The sequence below is a fragment of the Carcharhinus amblyrhynchos genome, chromosome 7 (assembly GCF_965287045.1).
Source record: "Carcharhinus amblyrhynchos chromosome 7, sCarAmb.v2.hapA, whole genome shotgun sequence".
Taxonomy (NCBI): Eukaryota; Metazoa; Chordata; class Chondrichthyes; order Carcharhiniformes; family Carcharhinidae; genus Carcharhinus; species Carcharhinus amblyrhynchos.
This window is the reverse complement of record NC_137330.1, coordinates 43087189-43105240: the sequence shown is the minus strand read 5'-3', so window position 1 is coordinate 43105240 and position 18052 is coordinate 43087189. Positions and strand designations below refer to the sequence as shown.

The 18052-nt window shown below is 40.9% G+C and overlaps 1 protein-coding gene across 2 annotated transcripts in view; it reads right to left on the bottom strand.

Moving 5' to 3' along the window:
- The window catches only part of atad2b (ATPase family AAA domain containing 2B), a 135905-nt gene that overhangs the window by 19706 nt on the left and 98147 nt on the right, over positions 1-18052 (bottom strand). For both annotated transcript variants that reach the window (XM_080192212.1, XM_080192211.1), the window contains exons 21-24: positions 17397-17593; positions 15395-15554; positions 12025-12147; positions 4773-4889 (exon numbers count right to left, since the gene is read on the bottom strand). In XM_080192212.1, the coding sequence (XP_080048338.1) occupies positions 4773-4889; positions 12025-12147; positions 15395-15554; positions 17397-17593 (597 nt within the window). The remainder of the gene's footprint in view (positions 1-4772; positions 4890-12024; positions 12148-15394; positions 15555-17396; positions 17594-18052) is intronic.

The window sequence follows — 18052 nt, the reverse complement described above, 5'->3', positions numbered from 1 at the left end:
AAGCAGTTAATGGTGCGGCACAAAGCAATACAGTTCACTTAGATCCTGGATTCTATAAGATCAACACTTTACTTCCTTAACTAATGAGATTTAATGATTTAGAAACCAGAATAACAGAGAAAGTCTGATTAGGTACAGAGAGGAAAATGAGGAGGGCAAGAAAGCTTAGATTAAGAAGGAAGACAGTATGGAAAATCAAGAAAAGATTAGAAAATTAACAATTTTAAAATCTCTTCATAATAAGGGATGAAACTCTACAAATTAAACTGTTCAATTTCTGGCCAAAGATGTTCATTGCTATTTCATTAACAATTACAAAAGGTACTTTACGGTGTTAATTATCAGACTCAACATATGCGGAGTTCAAAAGGCAATCATAGTGCAAATTTACCAAGTTCTCAAAAAAATGAGGTTACGCGTGAGATGTAAACCAACCAGATTTGTAACTCATGGCATATTTAATTTCCTGATTTGCACAATAACAGCAGCTTAGGCATTAACAAGCAATTACTGTTCCAGTAAAATATGGCCAGCATGATTTTTTGTTTGCAACTCCTTCAGGTCTGACCAAAAGGTCATCAACCTTAATTTCATTTCCCTCTCCACAGATGCTGCCTGATCTGCAATGCAATCAGTATTTTCTGCTTCAATTACAAATTCTGATCTTTTTTTTGTGATGGGTTGCCTTTTCTTTTCTGGCTTGAGGTGAGCAAGTTGTTTGTTTGAACTTTTAAGTTTGCTTTCTTCTTCAACTTCCCCCATCAGGGCAGCTTCTCCACCAGCTCTGTGAAAACTATTTAATCCAAGAGTCCCAATCCCATTTGGACAAAATTACAAAGCTGTAGTCAAGAAGGAGAAAGATCAGTTGGTCGGAATTTGGCCTAAGGCTCAAGCTCTAAAGAACAGTGGGGTCTAACTATGACAACGTATTCACTTGTTTTCAGCTGGTCAATTTCAGAGAAGGCATTAGATCAGATGCTATCCACTAAAGTGTTTGCAATTGCTAACAGTTAATTGGTAATCAGCCCCTCAATGGGGCCATTTCTAGCGTGCCTTAATTTACTTAATCAAAATGGTTTCTTGTTCTAAATAAGGTTTTTTAAAGTTTAGTTATTAGTGTCACAAGTAGGCTTACATTAACACTACAATGAAGTTACTGTAAAATCCCTTAATCGTCACACCATGGCATCTGTTCAGGTACGCTACAAAATGGAACTGGGAGGCAGATACAACTAATGAGGCCTGGCAGATGAAGAGAAATTATTCATTTATTTTTGCACATTACTGGCCCAGGTTCTAAAAGAGAGATTAATTTCTCACAAACCCACTGTTGACTATTTACTCCCTTCTGTTTACCTCATCAATTCTCCTCTCTCCCAAACTGATACCCAGCTCTCCCCATTATTTGCACTTGGAACAGTACAGTATTGACAAAAACAGATATGCATTTCTCTGGGCTCCAATCCCATTCTGGTACACCCAAATGTCCATTCCTCTCCCCATATTCTACCGTCTCTTCATTACACTTCCGAACCAATTACCATACTCTACATGCTCCCTCCCTATGGTCTATTATTCTCTTTTACCTCTGTCACCACTGTAACTCCATGTCTACAACCTCACAGGTGATTAAGCAGTATGAAAAGAAAAGCTTCTGCGAATGTGTGAGTGCATTAAAATGATGGATGTCATTGTTCATGAACAGTGTTGGTAATCAACCGTCCAATTTCCCCTGTAAAGTTGTGTCATCGAAAGTTAAAAGTTTATTTATTAGTCATAAGTAAGGCTTATATTAACACTGCAACGAAATTCCCCTAGTTGCCAGAGTCCGGCGCCTGTTCAGGCCAATGCACCTAACCAGCTCGCCTTTCGGAATGTGGAGGAAACCACATCACCCAGAGGAAACCCACGCAGGCACGTGAAGAATATACAAGCTCCACACAGACAATGAACCAAGACAGGAATCGAACCCGGATCCCTGGCGCTGTGAAGGAGTCGTGCCAACCAGTGTACAGTGCTGTCTCAACTTATCTTGAAGAAGAAATTAGATATAGCTCTTGAGGCTAAAGGGATCAAGCATTATGGGGGGGGGAAGGCACGAGCAAGATATTAATTCAGATGATCAGCCACGGTCAGAAAGAATGGCGCAGCAGGCTCAAAGGACCCAATGGCCTACTCCTGCTTCTATTTTCTATGTTTCTATGTGTTAGCTGAATACTTAATCTGAAAGACTTTTCATAACTAAATCCAAACATGTTTATACATGTGTATCATTTAGCATACAAAACTCAAGAGTTAGATCAGACAATACATTTAGATGGGAAAAGCTTAAAACAAAGGAATTCATTCAAGGACAAACCCAGTTATGATAACAAACTGATTTTTTTGGGATAACGTTTTATCAACATGTATTCCGGGAATTCTCTGAAGACTTCACTACAGTTAACTGCTGTGTCACACTACCTTATCAAGTACCATAGAAGTCACCAGGGGAAAAGGAATGCTTGGTCCTGGGAATCTTGCTAAGATATGCAGAAGAGTTGCGAGAAGGACATGAAGCAAAAACAAAGCAACAGCAGCTGCTACAGGGTGCAAGGCGGGGGGGGGGGGGTGGATTGTTTTACCCACACTCTCTCCCCACAGCTACAGGATATCTCTCCTCCCAGTTCTTCATCCAAGAACCTGTGAGCCCTCTCCCTCTGTCCCTGAGCCATTCTGAAACCTGTCATTGAATGTCAGTCAGCACTCCACATCTCTCGTTCTTCTACAGCACAAGTACAAAACCTGAGGCATCAGTTTTAACAACTCCACCAAAAATACAAATTATGGTAATCAACAATTAAGCCCAAACTCGAGTGCTAAAAGCAAATTTTTAAACTGGTTTGCTTTAATACCACAGTATCCACTTAACATCCATTTTCCAATGTTAGTCCAGGGCATATAGATATTAGTGCATACGAAATATGAACTAGTATGCCATTTTGACCTTCAAGTCTGCTCTATCATTCAACATGATCAAGTCTGATCTTCTATCTCAATTCCTTCCCACACCATCTTGATCTTAAGTAAATGATTGAGCATCCACAGCTTTATAGATAGAGAATTCCAAAGATTCAAAACCCTTTGAGGAATACATTTCTCACCTTCATCCTAAAGCCAACTCTTTATTTGGAGACTGTAACCCCCACTAGTTCTAGGCTCCTTGATTACTGTGCACATTCACCCAGCATCAAACATAGCAAACCCATTAAGAATTTTATACATTTCAATAAATTCACTTCTCACTTTTTTAAATTGCAGCGAATAGACCCAGTGTACTCAATCTCTCTTGATAAGACAGTCCCCTCATTTCAGGAATCAATCTGGTGAATTTCCATTGTTCTTTGTTCTTGAATGGAGAGCAAAGAAAATTACAGCACAGGAAAAGGCCCTTCAGCCCTCCAAGCCTGCACCGACCATGCTGCCCTTTTAACTAAAACCCCCTACCCTTCCGGGGACCATATTCCTATTCCCATCCTATTCATGCATTTATCAAGACGCCCCTTAAGTCACTATTGTGTCTGCTTCCACTCCCTTCCCCGGCAGCAAGTTCCAGGCACCCACCGTGCTCCGTTTAAAAAAAACTTGCCTCACAGATCTCCTTTAAACCTTGCCCCTCGCACCTTAAACTTATGCCCCCTAGTAATTGATTCTTCCAGTCTGGGAAAAAGCTTCTAACTATCCACTCTATCCATACCTCTCATAATCATGTAGACTTCTATCAGGTCTCCCCTCAGCCTCCGTCATTCCATTGAGAACAAACCAAGTTTCTCCAACTTCTCCTCATAGCTAATGCCCTCCATATCAGGCAACATCCTAGTAGATCTTTTCTGTATCCTCTCCAAAGTCTCCACATCCTTCTGGGAGTGCGGCTACCAGAATTGAACACTCTATTCCAAGAGTGGCCTAACTAAAATTCTATAAAGCTGCAACATAACATACCAATTTTTAAACTCATTGTGCTGGTGATGAAGGCAAGCACATTATGTGCCTTCTTGACTACCTTCTCCACCTGAGTTACCACTTTCAGTGACTACGTACCTGTACACCCAGATCCCTCTGCCTATCAATACTCTTAAGAGCTCTGCCCTTTCCTGTACATTTCCCATCTGTATTAGGCCTTCCAAAATGCTTAAGTATGTGCTTCCTTAAGTAAGGAGATCAAAATCGTGTTCAGTACTCCAAGTATAGTCTCACCAAGGCTCTATATGATCATATGACTTTTTCACTCTTATACTCCAATCTCTGGCATAAAGGCAAACATACCATTTGCTTTTTTAATTGTTTTCTGTGCTTGCACATTATATTTGAGATTCATATAAAAAGACATCCAATCTCTCAGAATGCAAACATTTCCCAGTCCCTCACCAGTAAAAAAACTCCTTTTCATTTTTGCAAATACAATTCCCTACAATATATTCCAAATGCCACATCACTTAACCTATAAAACTCAACAGTAATACACCATGATATTATGATCAGTTATCAAGGCAGATAGCATTGAATGAATGTTATGTAATTGCAATTATAAGCAGAAAAAAACTGAAGTTTTATAGACAGGGTGGAATATTTATACACATGGTACACAAATGGTAGATGTTCAAACTTTAATTATTTGGTAATGGAACGAAGTAGCACCAAATATACATCTCAAAAATGCTGGCAGTTTTTTTAAAAAATGAAAAACTGTACAGGATTCTTTTGCAACTATTATACTCGGTCTTAGCACCTACTTGTATGTTTGCATTCCCCATTTGTGGCACTTGCTTCCAAATTCCGAGATGAGTCTTGAGCCGTGTCTCTTTTTGTTTCTATATTGTGACTTGTTTGCTCTGCTACTGATTGCAAGTCTGCACACAGTAAAAAGCACGATTTTACAAATAATCTTCAATGTAGCATCTTATCATACATCAATGTAGCATGAAATAAAAAAATTAAGTCATTAAGCAGCATTTGAATCATATTGATTTACTCAGCAACTTTAACTTTTTATTATTCATCCAGATTGTGGATGTCATTGGCAAGCCAAGATTTATTGACCATCCTTACTTGCTCTTGAGAAGGTGATAGTGAGCTGCTAAAATGGCTTGCTTAGGCTACTTCACAGGACAGTTAAAAATCATCCAAATTAAGACAGATCTGGAACTACATGTAGGCTAGACAGGATAAAAGCATAAGTTTCTCTCCCTAAAGGAAATTAATGAACTAATTGGATTTTTACAAAAAAAATCATGGTCATGGTCACAGTCACTATTGCTATTTTTTATTCCATATTTGTTTAACTAAATCCAATTCATAAACTACTATGGTGAGATTTGAATTCACATCTCCAGGGATCTGGATTATTAGTTCAGTATCATAACCTCATACCATGCTACTGAGCTCATCGAATGGAGATTTCAATTTGCCAGGTAATTATCTGAATAACAGCTACAGAAAAAAAAAGCCATATATGTTCTTAGGGGTGGTGTAGGATTACTTCATTACACCTTGTGCTGATCAGTCAAATGGGTCACAGACTGCCCTAATTCACGCATCAAGAAACAAATCAGATATTAGAAATTAAATTTGAACTGGAAAGCAACAAAGATCAGGTGATGATAGTGATCAGATCTGAAATGGACATGGGAAAGCGTAGATACTGTCTCAAACATCATTGCACCAAATGTTTAAAATTCAGACAAAGAAGAAAAATAAGATGAAAATTGATGAGAATACAAGCCTAGTTTATAAATGCTCAAAGAAAATGGGGAAGTTGCACTTGAAATTCATCCCAATAATGTTAAAAGCTGAAAGAGAAACAAAGATCTAATGTGGTTAAGGAACGGGTAACAATCAAAGTACAAAAAAAATTGACAAGGGGAATAATTTGTAGTTTTATACAAACAATTTAAAATGGAATATGAAGTGGTCAAAATATATTAACAGAATACATGGGCACTGGAGAGAGGTCAAAATGCCTTGCCCCATATGTTGCCTACATCTTAATAGTACCCACCATGGTGTGTGGCCATGGAGTGCAAGGCCGAACATAAATCCAGCAAGATCTGCTGAACCAAGACCTTCATGGTGGTTGCCAGCCTTCCCATTGTGGCCTTGAGGTGATTGCATGTCAGGATGGACTCCTCCGTTGTTCATCTTAGTCTGCTGAATGACTCTCGAATCTCTGCCTGATGTTCCACTGCCGCATATCGTTGAATCTGCACCATGGAGTTGACAGCACTTCCAGAGTTGCATCATCAGGCTGGTACTGGATGGCTGGTCATCCAGTATTTAATTGGTCGTCTTTATGCCCTAGTAGCTATCCCTGCAGATGTTCTAGCCCTCAAACATCCCATGATGTGGAGATGCCAGCTTTGGACTGGGGTGGGCAGAGTAAGAACTCTCACAACACCAGGTTGAGGTCCAACAGGTTTATTTGGTATCACAAGCTTTTGGAGTGCAGCTCCTTCATCAGATGAGTGGAGAATTGGGTTCACAAACACAGCGTATATAGACAGAGACTCAACTGCAAAGTAATGGTTGGAATGCAAATCTTTACAGGTAATCAAGTCTTTACAGTGCAAACAATGCGAGTAGAGAGAGGGATAATCATGGGTTAAAGAGGTGTCAATTGTCTGAAGCTAGGACAATAGGATTTTGCAAGCCCAAGCAAGTCATGGGGGTTACACGTAGTGCGACATGAACCCAAGATTCCTGTTGAGACTGTCCTCATTTGTGTGGAACTTAGCTATCAGTTTTTGCTCGGCCATTCCGTATTGTTATGTCTTGAAAGCGGCCTTGGAGAACGCTTATCTGAAGTTTGGAGGTTGAATGCCCTTGACTGCTGAAGTGTTTCCCAACAGGAAGGGAAAGCTCCTGCCTAGTTACTGTCGCACAGTGTCTGTTCATCGTCGAAGTGTCTGCATGGTCTCACCAATGTACCATGCCTTGGGACATCTTTCCTGCAGCATGTGAAGTAGTCAATGTTGGCCGAGTCGCATGAGTATGTACTGTGTACTTGGTGAGTGGTGTCCTCATGTGATGGTGGCACTCGTGCCGATGATCTGGCACGTCTTGCAGAGGTTGCTGTGGCAGGGTTGTGTGGTGTCATGGTCGGTGTTCTCCTGAAGGCTGGGCAGTTTACTGCGAACAATGGTCTGTTTGAGGTTGTGCGGTTGTTTGAAGGCAAGTAGTGGGGGTGTGGGGATGGCCTTGGCAAGATGTTCATCTTCATCGATGACATGTTGAAGACTCCAAAGAAGATGTCATAGTTTCTCTGCTCCTGGGAAGTACCGGATGACGAAAGACACTCTCAGTCGTGTCCCACGTTTGTCTTCAGAGGTCATTCCGGTTTTTCACTGTGGCACGTCAGAACTGTCGATGGATGAATCGAGTGCCATATCCCATTCTTATGAGGGTGTCTTTCAGTGTCTGTTGAGTTCCTCCTCATCTAAGCAGATCCTGCTTGTCTACAGGGGATGGCTTCTTTAATGTGTTTACAGTGACATTCTAACCATTATCTTGCAATTGAGCCTCTGTCTATATATGCCGTGTTTGTGAACCCAACTCTCCACTCACCTAATGAAGGCGCAGCGCTCCAAAAGCTCATGATAAAAAATAAACCTGTTGGACTTTACCTGGTATTGAGAGACTTCTTACCATATCAAACATCCCAGGCACCTGCATTGATTCATGGTGCAGGAGACATGACAACTCCAAGGGTACCATGTAAGATGTGCTTCAGATGGTGACAAACCAGTTTCACACTGATGGAATGGCAGCACTTGCTGTTTATGGTATAGCTATATGGGTGCAGTCTATTGCACTGTGTACTCTTGAGAAGCATGAGGTGGTTCTGGAGTCTTGCAGCCTGGCTTTGTCCAGAGCAAACCTGGCTTAACAACGGTCCTTTCTGTTAAGGGCACCAGTGACTTCCTTCATGTATCAATATGTTTTGGACTGAGTGATGCCACATGGCTATCCTCTGCTGATTCCTGGAGAGACCCAGAAGCAAGGAAACTATGTAATGCCATCACCTTCAAAACCACTGGCAGTGGGAAACATCCAGCTCCAAGTGAAATCAAGTCATTATAGAAACCCTATTGTGCAGAAGGAGACCATTCAGCCCATCAGATCCGCACTGACAACAATCCCATTTAGGCCCAATCTCCATAACCCCACATATTTACCCCACTAATCCCTCTAACCTACACATTCCAGGACATGATGATGGGCCCTTCTGTTAAGGGCATCAGTGAATAAGGGACAATTTAGCATAGCCAATGCACCTGACCCACACACCTTGGACTGTGGGTAAAAAACTGGAGCAGCCGGAGGAAACCCACACAGGCATAGGGAAAACGTGCAAACTCCACACAGATGGTGACCCAAGCCAGGAATTGAATCCAGGTCCCTGGAGCTGAGAGGCAGCACCACTAACCATTGTGCTGCCATATCATCCATAGTCTTCATGAAGAACGTGGCATATACGATGAACCAGATCTCTAAACAATTGCAGGAATGTCTGGCACTGCCTCTCACTCATTTGTAAGTCGGATATTCATCAAAAAAAAAACCTTTGGTGTGGCGAGTCACCTCCACTGTCTGGGTCTCTCCTCCTCACCCTCCTGTTCATGCTCTGACTCCCCTTCATCATCTCCTCCCAGATGGCACCTCCTGCTGGAGCTGCGCTAGGTGATGCTTCTCCATATCTTAAGAATCACAACCATGAATCCATTTGTCCATTTGCCTTCTCTTTGAAATGAAACATTGAACTCAAAAATGATTAGTGTCCAGAAAGAGAAGCTACTGTTTAAAAACCTGTGAAAAATGTCTGGCTTCACAATTTTGGCTGCCTTAACGTGCACTGTGCCTGATGCAGCCTTGACTCTGAGATACCAACGCACACAATAAGGGGATCAAGACGGCATTCCAGATGTGACACCTGATATTATTAAATTAGAAAGAATACAGAAAAGATTTACTAGGATGCTACTGGGACTTGATGTATTGAGTTGTAAGGAGAGGCTGAATAGACTGGGACTTTTTTCTCTGGAGCGTGGGAGGCTGAAGGGTGATCTTATAGAGGTCGATAAAATAATGAGGGCCATAGACAAAGTAAATAATCAATATCTTTTCCCAAAGGTAGTGGAGTCTAAAACTAGAGGGCATAGATTTAAGGTGAGAGGGGAGAAATACAAAAGGGTCCAGAGGGGCAATTTCGTCACAGAGGGTGGTGAGCATCTGGAGCAAGCTGTCAGAAGTAGTAGTACAGGCAGGTACAATTTTATCTTTTAAAAGGCATTTAGATAGTTACATGGGCACGATAGGTATAGAGGGATATGGGCCAAACATGGGCAATTGGGATTAGTTTAAGGGTTTAAAAAAAAAGGACAGCATGGACAAGTTGGGCCAAAGGGCCTGTTTCCATGCTGTAAACCTCTGTGACTCTGTAACCCTTTGTAGGGGATAAGATGCAAATAGAATGATTTAACCAAAGTAGCTCTGTGTTCCAGTTGCTTATGGTTGAAGAATGGAAGGCATTTGGCCCATTATGAATGGCATTTATGGTGAAATCATGACTGGCCTCATAGATGGAATGATGCAACTGTGCCCCCTTCACTACTGCCTGCATTCACCAAATCTGCAATCCTATCTTATACACTGTTGGTGATGTGACTTTGATGTGAAGCCAGTGCTGCTCCCAATGTGGTCTCCTCTATATTGGAGAGACCAAGCGTAGACTGGGTGATCACTTTGCCAAGCACTTCTGGTCCATGCACAATCAGGATCCTGACCTTCCTGTTGCTTGCCATTTTAACACACAATCCTGCTCCAATGCCTACACATCTCTCCTTGGCTTGCAACAATGTTCCACTGAAGCTCAATGCAAACTGGAGGAACAGCATCTCATCTTCTGGCTAGGCACTTTGCAGCCTTCTGGCCTCAACATCAAATTCAACAACTTCAGACGATTTGCTCTACCCCACCTTGGCCCCCTTTGTTTTCATTCTACTTTATTTAATTTTCTACTGTTCTCTATCTTTTATTTCTTTATGGTCTTTCTTCGCCTCTCCCCACGCTTTCCTTCCCCCTATTTCATCCCTCTTCCCTTACTTTTTCTTCTTTTCTACATTCTGCCTCTGTCCAATTTCCCCCTCCCCCAACATTGCCAAGTGTCACAGCTCACAGCTTCTCTGCCATTTGGCCATTCAGATCCTTTATTCTCTCTGTGGACAGCTATTAGCAGTCTTTTCTTCTAGTTTCTATGGCTATGACTCATCTTTCATTCCCTCCCCCTGCAGTATAAATATCTCCCACTTTCTACACCTTTTAGGTTTGACAAAGGGTTATCTGGAATCAAAACGTCAGCTCTTTTTCTCGTTACAGATGCTGCCAAACCTGCTGAGATTTTCTAGTGTTTTCTCTTTTGGTTTCAGATCCTAGCATCCGCAGTAATTTGCTTTTATCCAGTGAATTGTGTCTGTTTAAGAGTGCTAAAGGAAAGGATTGGCTCACAGTTGCTTTCTGGGTAACAAGGTCTTTCCTTTGTTACCAACCTGAATCCTGTCCACTCTAGTGACACCAATAAGTCACATTGCATCCTGGCCCCATTGTCCAGCATAATGGTACCCCCACAAGCCTCATAGCTCTCCCAGCAGATTTGCTGTTGCTTTCAATTTGCTGAATGCCATTTCTCTGGGACCTCAAAATGGTGCTACTACACCTGTCCTTTAGGACAGAGTTTGATACTCCCTTCCTCACTGTCCAAGTGCCTCATGATGTGAAGGTGGAACTACCTCCTGTTATTCTCCAATAATACTAATCCCAGTTTGTTGTAGTGAACATGCCAACCACCACCACCCAACTCTCAATCTATCATCTACGAAGCACCATTCCCCATGTGGACAGCTACCCAACTCACCAAGAGGCTGTGTGCACAGCCATTACAAAGCTTCACATTCACTCCACCCCCTCCCCCACACACACCCCTTCACTTTATTATGTCTTCCCTATCTTACAGGCCCACGGACATCAATGTGAGAAAGCCTGGGGAGCACAAAACCCTTCCCCCTCTCTGCAGCTGGGTACACCATGCTCCCAAAGATTCCTCCTGTTGCACTCACCTTGAAGTCATGAACAAACTGAAGTTAGACTTGTGCACGCCTCTGATTTTCAAACAGGTTTGAGGCTGTTGGCATAACGCACGATTGGAAAGCATGAGGAGATTCTGGCGAGCAACTGTTTAAATGAACATTCAAGAATGCAAATTGCATTCACTCCACCATAACCAAGCTGCCATTAACCTGCCATTGGAAGAATTGCAAACTGTTTTCACGCCAGATTTCCGACTTCTGGCTTGCTGCTAGATTTTCTATTCAAGACTGCAGGAGGTGTCGTGATGGGCAGGATGGGAAAATTCCACCCATGGGGATCAAGTTAGTCTCAGTAACATGGAATCAATATCCACACTGCAAAAAAATCTATACAGTACAAATGAAATAAATGGACTTGACTTCAGCCATGGGATAAATCGCACCTACCTTCCTCAGAAAATGTTTACAAGTAGGATTCTCGAATGGGTGAAGTAAAATTCTCCAAATAAAAAGGCAGCACTAACTGTTCCCTTAATTTCAGAACACAATACATCAGAAGTAAGCAGTCCAAGAGCTGTATCTTAAAAGTCAGTTCAAGGAGAGAAAGGGAACATCCCAGGAAATTTCTTGAATAAAATGATCCAGATTAACATAAAAGCAAATTTAATTGAATTAAATGATTTTGGTATTTAAGAATTGTGCTATGCTGATTTGTCCTTTCAGTTGTAAATTTTTACATCTGTGGACCAAAGACATTTAAAGAAGTTTGAAAACTAAGGATCCTTAAGTCAGGAAAGCCAAGGGGAGAAAAAAAGTAGTCTACAGTATATCCATCAGTTTGGGTTCCAGTCACTTCTTCAAAGCCTTCTGGCCACTACAGCTATTGTTTGCTTCAGTATTTACTCACTTCGTTTCCTCCTGGATTCTTTGATATCTTCACAGAGTTTGTTAAACTCAGGATCTAGTTCAGCGGCAACTATTGCATGTGCAGTATCCTTAAGTGTACAGGCTCTGTGACGAATTATGCGATCTACAATACAATTAACAAACATCAAGCAATGATCTTTGCACCAAACAAATGGCATTTTGAAATTCCAGTCTGGCGAAGTTCTCCTACATTTGTCTAGCAAATGATTTGCATAAATTGAGATCAATGACAAGAAATTTTCTAATGAATTTAAACAATATAGTACTTTGGAATAAAACTGTACCACTAAAACATGGCATTCTAATGTTCTTTAATTTGAGTACAATCAAGGCATTAGGACATGCATAATATTCTACATGATTTCTTGCACTTAGTTTAACTTTTGAAGGATAACTTGTATCAACTTTGGCATACTTTTAACAAAAATCAGGTGAACGAGCATGGAGAAAAAGAGTGGGTGGGAAAGAGGGAGAGAAAGTGGGTGGGGAAAAGAGAGCGAGTGTGAAAGGGAGAGCGCATGAGACAGGGAGAGTAGGTGGAAGAGCGGTAGGGGTCAGGGGGAGAAGGAGAAAGGCGGGGGGGAAAGAGAGTGAACGAGATTAGTCAGAGGGAAACAAAATGAAGGTAACTTAAAAATTCAGGGACATTACTTCAGGTGTTCCTCAGGATCGTGCCCATACCCAACTGTCTTTATCTGCTCCATCAACGATCTCCCCTTCATCATAAGGTCAGCAATAGGGACGCTGATGAACGATTGCACAATGTTCAGCACTATTTGTCATTCCTCAGATACTCAAGCATTCTGTGCTAAATGCAGCAAGACCTGGATAATATTCAAGCTTGGGCTGACATGATAAATAATACTCTTGCCAGGCAATGACCACCTCCACAAGAGAGAATCTGACCACCTCCCCATGACTTTCAGTGGCATTACGACTGCTGAATTTCCCACCATTAATATCCTGGGGTTACTGTTAATCAGAAACTGAACCAGACCATATAAACACTGCAGCTACAAGATCAGGTTGGAAGCTGAGAATTCTACAACGAATAACTTAGTCCTTGACTCCCCAAAATCTGTGCACCATCCACAAGACTCAAGACAGGAGTGTGATGGAATAATCTTCACTTGCCTGGAGAGTGCAGCTCCAACAACAATCAAGCTCATCACCATTCAGGGCAAAACAGCCCATGTCATTGGCATCCCATCCACCACCTTAAACATTCATTCCCTCCACTATCAACATTCAGTGGTAGCAGTATGCACCATCTGCAAAATGCACTGCAGCAGCTCACCAAGGGTCCTTCGTCAGCACCTTCCAAACCGGTGATCTCTATCACCTAAAAAAAAGGGCAACAGATACATAGGAACACGACTAACTGCAAGATCCCCTCCAAACCACAAACCACTCTGGCTTGAACTATTCTGCTGTTTCCTCATTGTCGCTGGGTCAAAATTATGGAACTTCCTCTCTAACAGCATTGTGGGTGTACCTACATTACATGGACTGCAGCGCCTCAAGAAGGCAGCTCACCACCACCTTGCCTAGGGCAATTAGGGATGGGCAAAGATACTGGCCTTGCCAGTGATGCCCACATCCTGTGAATGAACAGAAGAAACTCAGCTCTTACAATTAAAATTCATCTGCTCAAAATGAAATACCCAGATAACTACATTTTGTATCATTGTAATTAATCCATACAAAATGTAGATGCCACTTATATGAAGCATTTCATATGGGTGGAATGCAGTAAACACACAATTCCGGCTCCAAATCAACTACTACATCCAACGTGGAACAAGCCACATTCACCACTTTTCTCCATAATACTTTCCAGCAGATGACCTCTCCTTTCACAGTAACTGAATGCGCTATGAATTAATTCATCACAAAATGTTATTTGCCATAGGTCATTAACTTATTTATTTAGTTCAGGGCAAGAGATGCCAACATCAATGTCTTAGTGAAATTAAAAAACTATTTCAGTTAAAGTTTATATTACATTGAACTAAATCTAGTAAAATACATACTGGTTTCAATATTCTTCAAAAAAAAGAGTACAGGTCACTTAAAAAATTTAACTTTGCTTTCCATTTTACTCTGACTTTAGTTTAAAGCAAATTTGTGTGATCAAATGGAGCACCTTGATGTTGGGGAGAACACTTTCCATTTTGGATATTCCAGTATAAAACATGCCCAGGTCACATATAAAGTGGTCTATTGAACCCAGATTTCCTTCTCATTTTCTTTTGAAAACAACAATGCATCTAAATGCTAAGCTCAATTGTACACAATCTTTAATGTAACATTTTCTACTTCTCTACACCAGCCAGCCTCAACTTTGGGTAAGACTGTTAACTTTGATGCCAAATTACCACTGCTCTGATTGTGGATCTTCAACCAAAACAAACTTAGGTAATTCAAAATCAAACTTATGTAAAATATTTGCAATTAGAAGACAGAGGAAACACATCCTATCAATAAGATAGATATGAATCTATATCAGAGAGATCAAACCATCATACTGTTATTTTCCATATGCTTAAGCTTAGTTAGTATTCTTCTCCGCATGTACATAATAGCACAAGCACCACACACACACCAGGAATAGCCCAATCGCTACCCCCGCCCTCAGAACCAAACATGCCTGGGCTAGGCTTGACCCTGTCCTCCTGCCCTCTTCCCCTACCCCACCCACCCCACCCCAATTGCTAGCCTCCCTCCATCACTTAACTCAAATGCAGAGCAGCAGAGGGATCCCTCATCTCCTCCAATCATCCCCCAGCGGTCCCACCTGTGGGCATTGGTACTTTGGCCCCTGGGCAGTTCCATGGTCCAGGACGGTACGATCAAGGTGGCAACCACCGCACCCCCCCCCAACCCTTAGCACCCAATCCTCTGGAGGGCCTTGACTGTTCCCACTTCATTCTGCGATGTCTAGCAACGAGCTCCGAGCTAGTGACGAGCTATACTAAACCCAATGGAGTGAAATATTCTGGGTGCGGGATGGGTGCGTATGCGGTTTAGAGGCGAATGGGCCTGGAGATTTTAGTACCAGGCCCACTAATGGTATTAGAATTGTCTGTAAATTTGAATTCTGACAACGCCAGAAATCCAGCTACTGGAGATGCACAGAGGCCGTGGTACCCAGTGGAGAGCCTACAAAATGGCCTCCATTAGAGTCTCCCAACCAGTGGTGCTACACAAATGGAGATTCACTCCCATAATGTTTGTTTCCTCACAATTGGGTTGATAAGGTTTTTAGACATGACTCTCCTAAGTCAACGTTAAGTTTACTAGTTTATTTGTGACTCTCACTCAAGTGTCTGATTTACATCCCATCTTACCTCCAGGAACTTTATCAGGGTTATACTCAAGAGCATTGCTACAGATGAGGTTAATATCTATCAGGAAGTCCTTCACAGTTTCATATTTGTGGTTGTCAATTTTCATCATCATTGTTGATAAATCCATTGGCTGTATGATTACTTCCAAATAGTCAGAAACCTACAAATATTTTGCACAAGAGGAATATTAGTAAAGTATTCCTTTACTAATACTACTGAATTAGTAAAGGAAGTAAAACACATGCGAAGTTTAAACCGTTAAAAAAAATTATTAAAGTGTAACATTAATAGAATGACGATTGAGAGGTTTGTCTGACATGCAATGCTGTCACTTGTGGATTCTTTTGGACACATTGAATCATACATTTACCAGCTGATTCTAAATATCTTGGGTTTTTGCAAATTTTACTTGGTCAATTGAAATCACCTCTTCAAATATCTCTTCTCACATATCCTCCCTAAATATTCATAGAACAAGCTCTTCCATCCCATGTTAACAGGTAGCCTTCAAGAAACTTCTTGTGTCAACTTTGTTTTTCTTTTTGTTGGAGATGTCTCACCAGAGTTTACTATGTCACCTTCCACAGGACTAATTTCATTTATATGGATGTAACTCCATTTGCACATTTTACACAATATATATTCACTGTCATCTTCAGTTTTTTATGTACACAAAAATTATCATAGCAACTTCCAGATCCAACACCACCATTTCTAGTATTTCTAGCAATTATTTTTGCATTCTATAATAGATTAACTGTCATTCTTAATGTAATGTCTGCCTTTTCTCAGTCTCTGGCTCTTTTACACTACAGTTTTTCAGCACTGCACCCATCTGTTATATGTTTCAAACTGGGATAGAGTTCCTTCCCTATATGTCCAATTCCTAACCACCAACCAGATTAAATAAATTAATAGCTACCTCAATTTCCTCAAGTTCTCAACATTGCTAATTGGTTTAGGTCTCTCCTGTATCAGAACTTGTTTCTGAAGCATTTCTAGTTATTTACGAATGTCATGATATTTTCACAACAGGTTGCTAAACATTCATTCACATTCTCAATTTTCTACTCAATACCTCTATTTTACTAAATATCAAAGGCAGAATAAAATGCCCTTCATGAAGTGGTTTAGATGATGGAGGAGGGCACTTAATCAAGTGGGAAATGGTGGGCGATGACCCACCATCTTCTTGCATCTGGTCCTGCCTCTAACCTGATTAAATCTGCAATGGGAAGGCTTGAGGACAGCTTTTGTCCCTTGCTGGCAAATTGAGACCTTAAGTGAGCAATTAATGCCGCTCAATGTTGTGTTGCACTTTTGTCCACTTTTCACTGTAAAGCTGAAACTTTATTATTTGTTAATCAAAAATTTAAATGTTGCATCATTTCACCCATCAAGCATAACTCAGCTTCCATCTTAGCTACTCTCCTACTAATTATATTCCTGCCATTGACTCATTTTTAATTTGGCTTTTCAAATGCTCCTGATTAAATTATCACTTGTTGATGTTCAGTTTTAATTTAAAATTTTCTTTCAGGTGGTCCTTTTTAACTTTATTTCTCTTGGTTGCAACATTATCATTTTAGCTTAACTCAGATAATTCCCTTCAAGTTGTACTTGTGTTGCAATTAAGCATCTGTCACTTGTACTTGTGAGTCACCTAATTCAAGCTCATTCCTGTCCATACTTGACTTTTACACAAGTGCCACCTGCCACAAGGGATTATTGGATGGTGATTAGGACCCTAGAATCCTGATGATGTTTTTAATGCTCTACCCTCTTACTATCAGCTGTAGTACCACTTCTCGATTCAGTAACTTAAAGATCAGGAATCAAACCTGAGATAAGCGTGGCTCATGCAGTCCATCAGTACACCATACTGCATTCACATTTTGATACATTGGAGAGTCAGCATAGCCAACTATTGCTAAGATCCTCTGGCAGAAAACTCTCCTGATACAAGCCATAAATGAAGAATTTTAAAAATGAACCAGCTTACCTCTTCAATATCCACAGGCTTACTAAAGATACTAAAACGTTTGTCAGTGGCAAGTCTTTTGGTAATATCCCTGAGAAATAGTCGAAGTTCCCGAAAGGTATTTTCCTCCTGTTCTTCAATTCGTTTAATTTCTTCCTCTGATAGTTGCCGTGGTGCAGGAGGTAATGCTGGTGGAAGGACTTCCAAGGCAAGTAAAGCTAAAAAGGGGTACAATAATGGTAAAAAATGATTTATCGATGCAAAGCTTCTTTAAAATGTAAATTTAAAGAACTTTTACTTTTTTTGGAAAATTTACAGATTACTTTAATAAATAGCAAACATTTACTAAGTGTTACATTTAGAAACACTAAGTGAATCATTTCACCTTGTTCAAGTAAATTTGCTACATTCAGAAACACTAGGAACCTGAGCTGAAATCAATCAGATATTCACACAAACACACAGACAAAACAGCCCTTGGCTTTACCAAGCACTGTATAATGCAATGCACCTAACTTCGACACCATTGTCCAGCAATTACAAAAACCACGCGTCTGTAAAGAAATTTTCAGTCATAATCGTCAGTCTTTACATGTTAGGATACGCTGAAGTAACAAATCAAACTACGCAAAGAAAATATGCACTTCGAGGTAGTTAAAATGTTGGCATATCTGCTA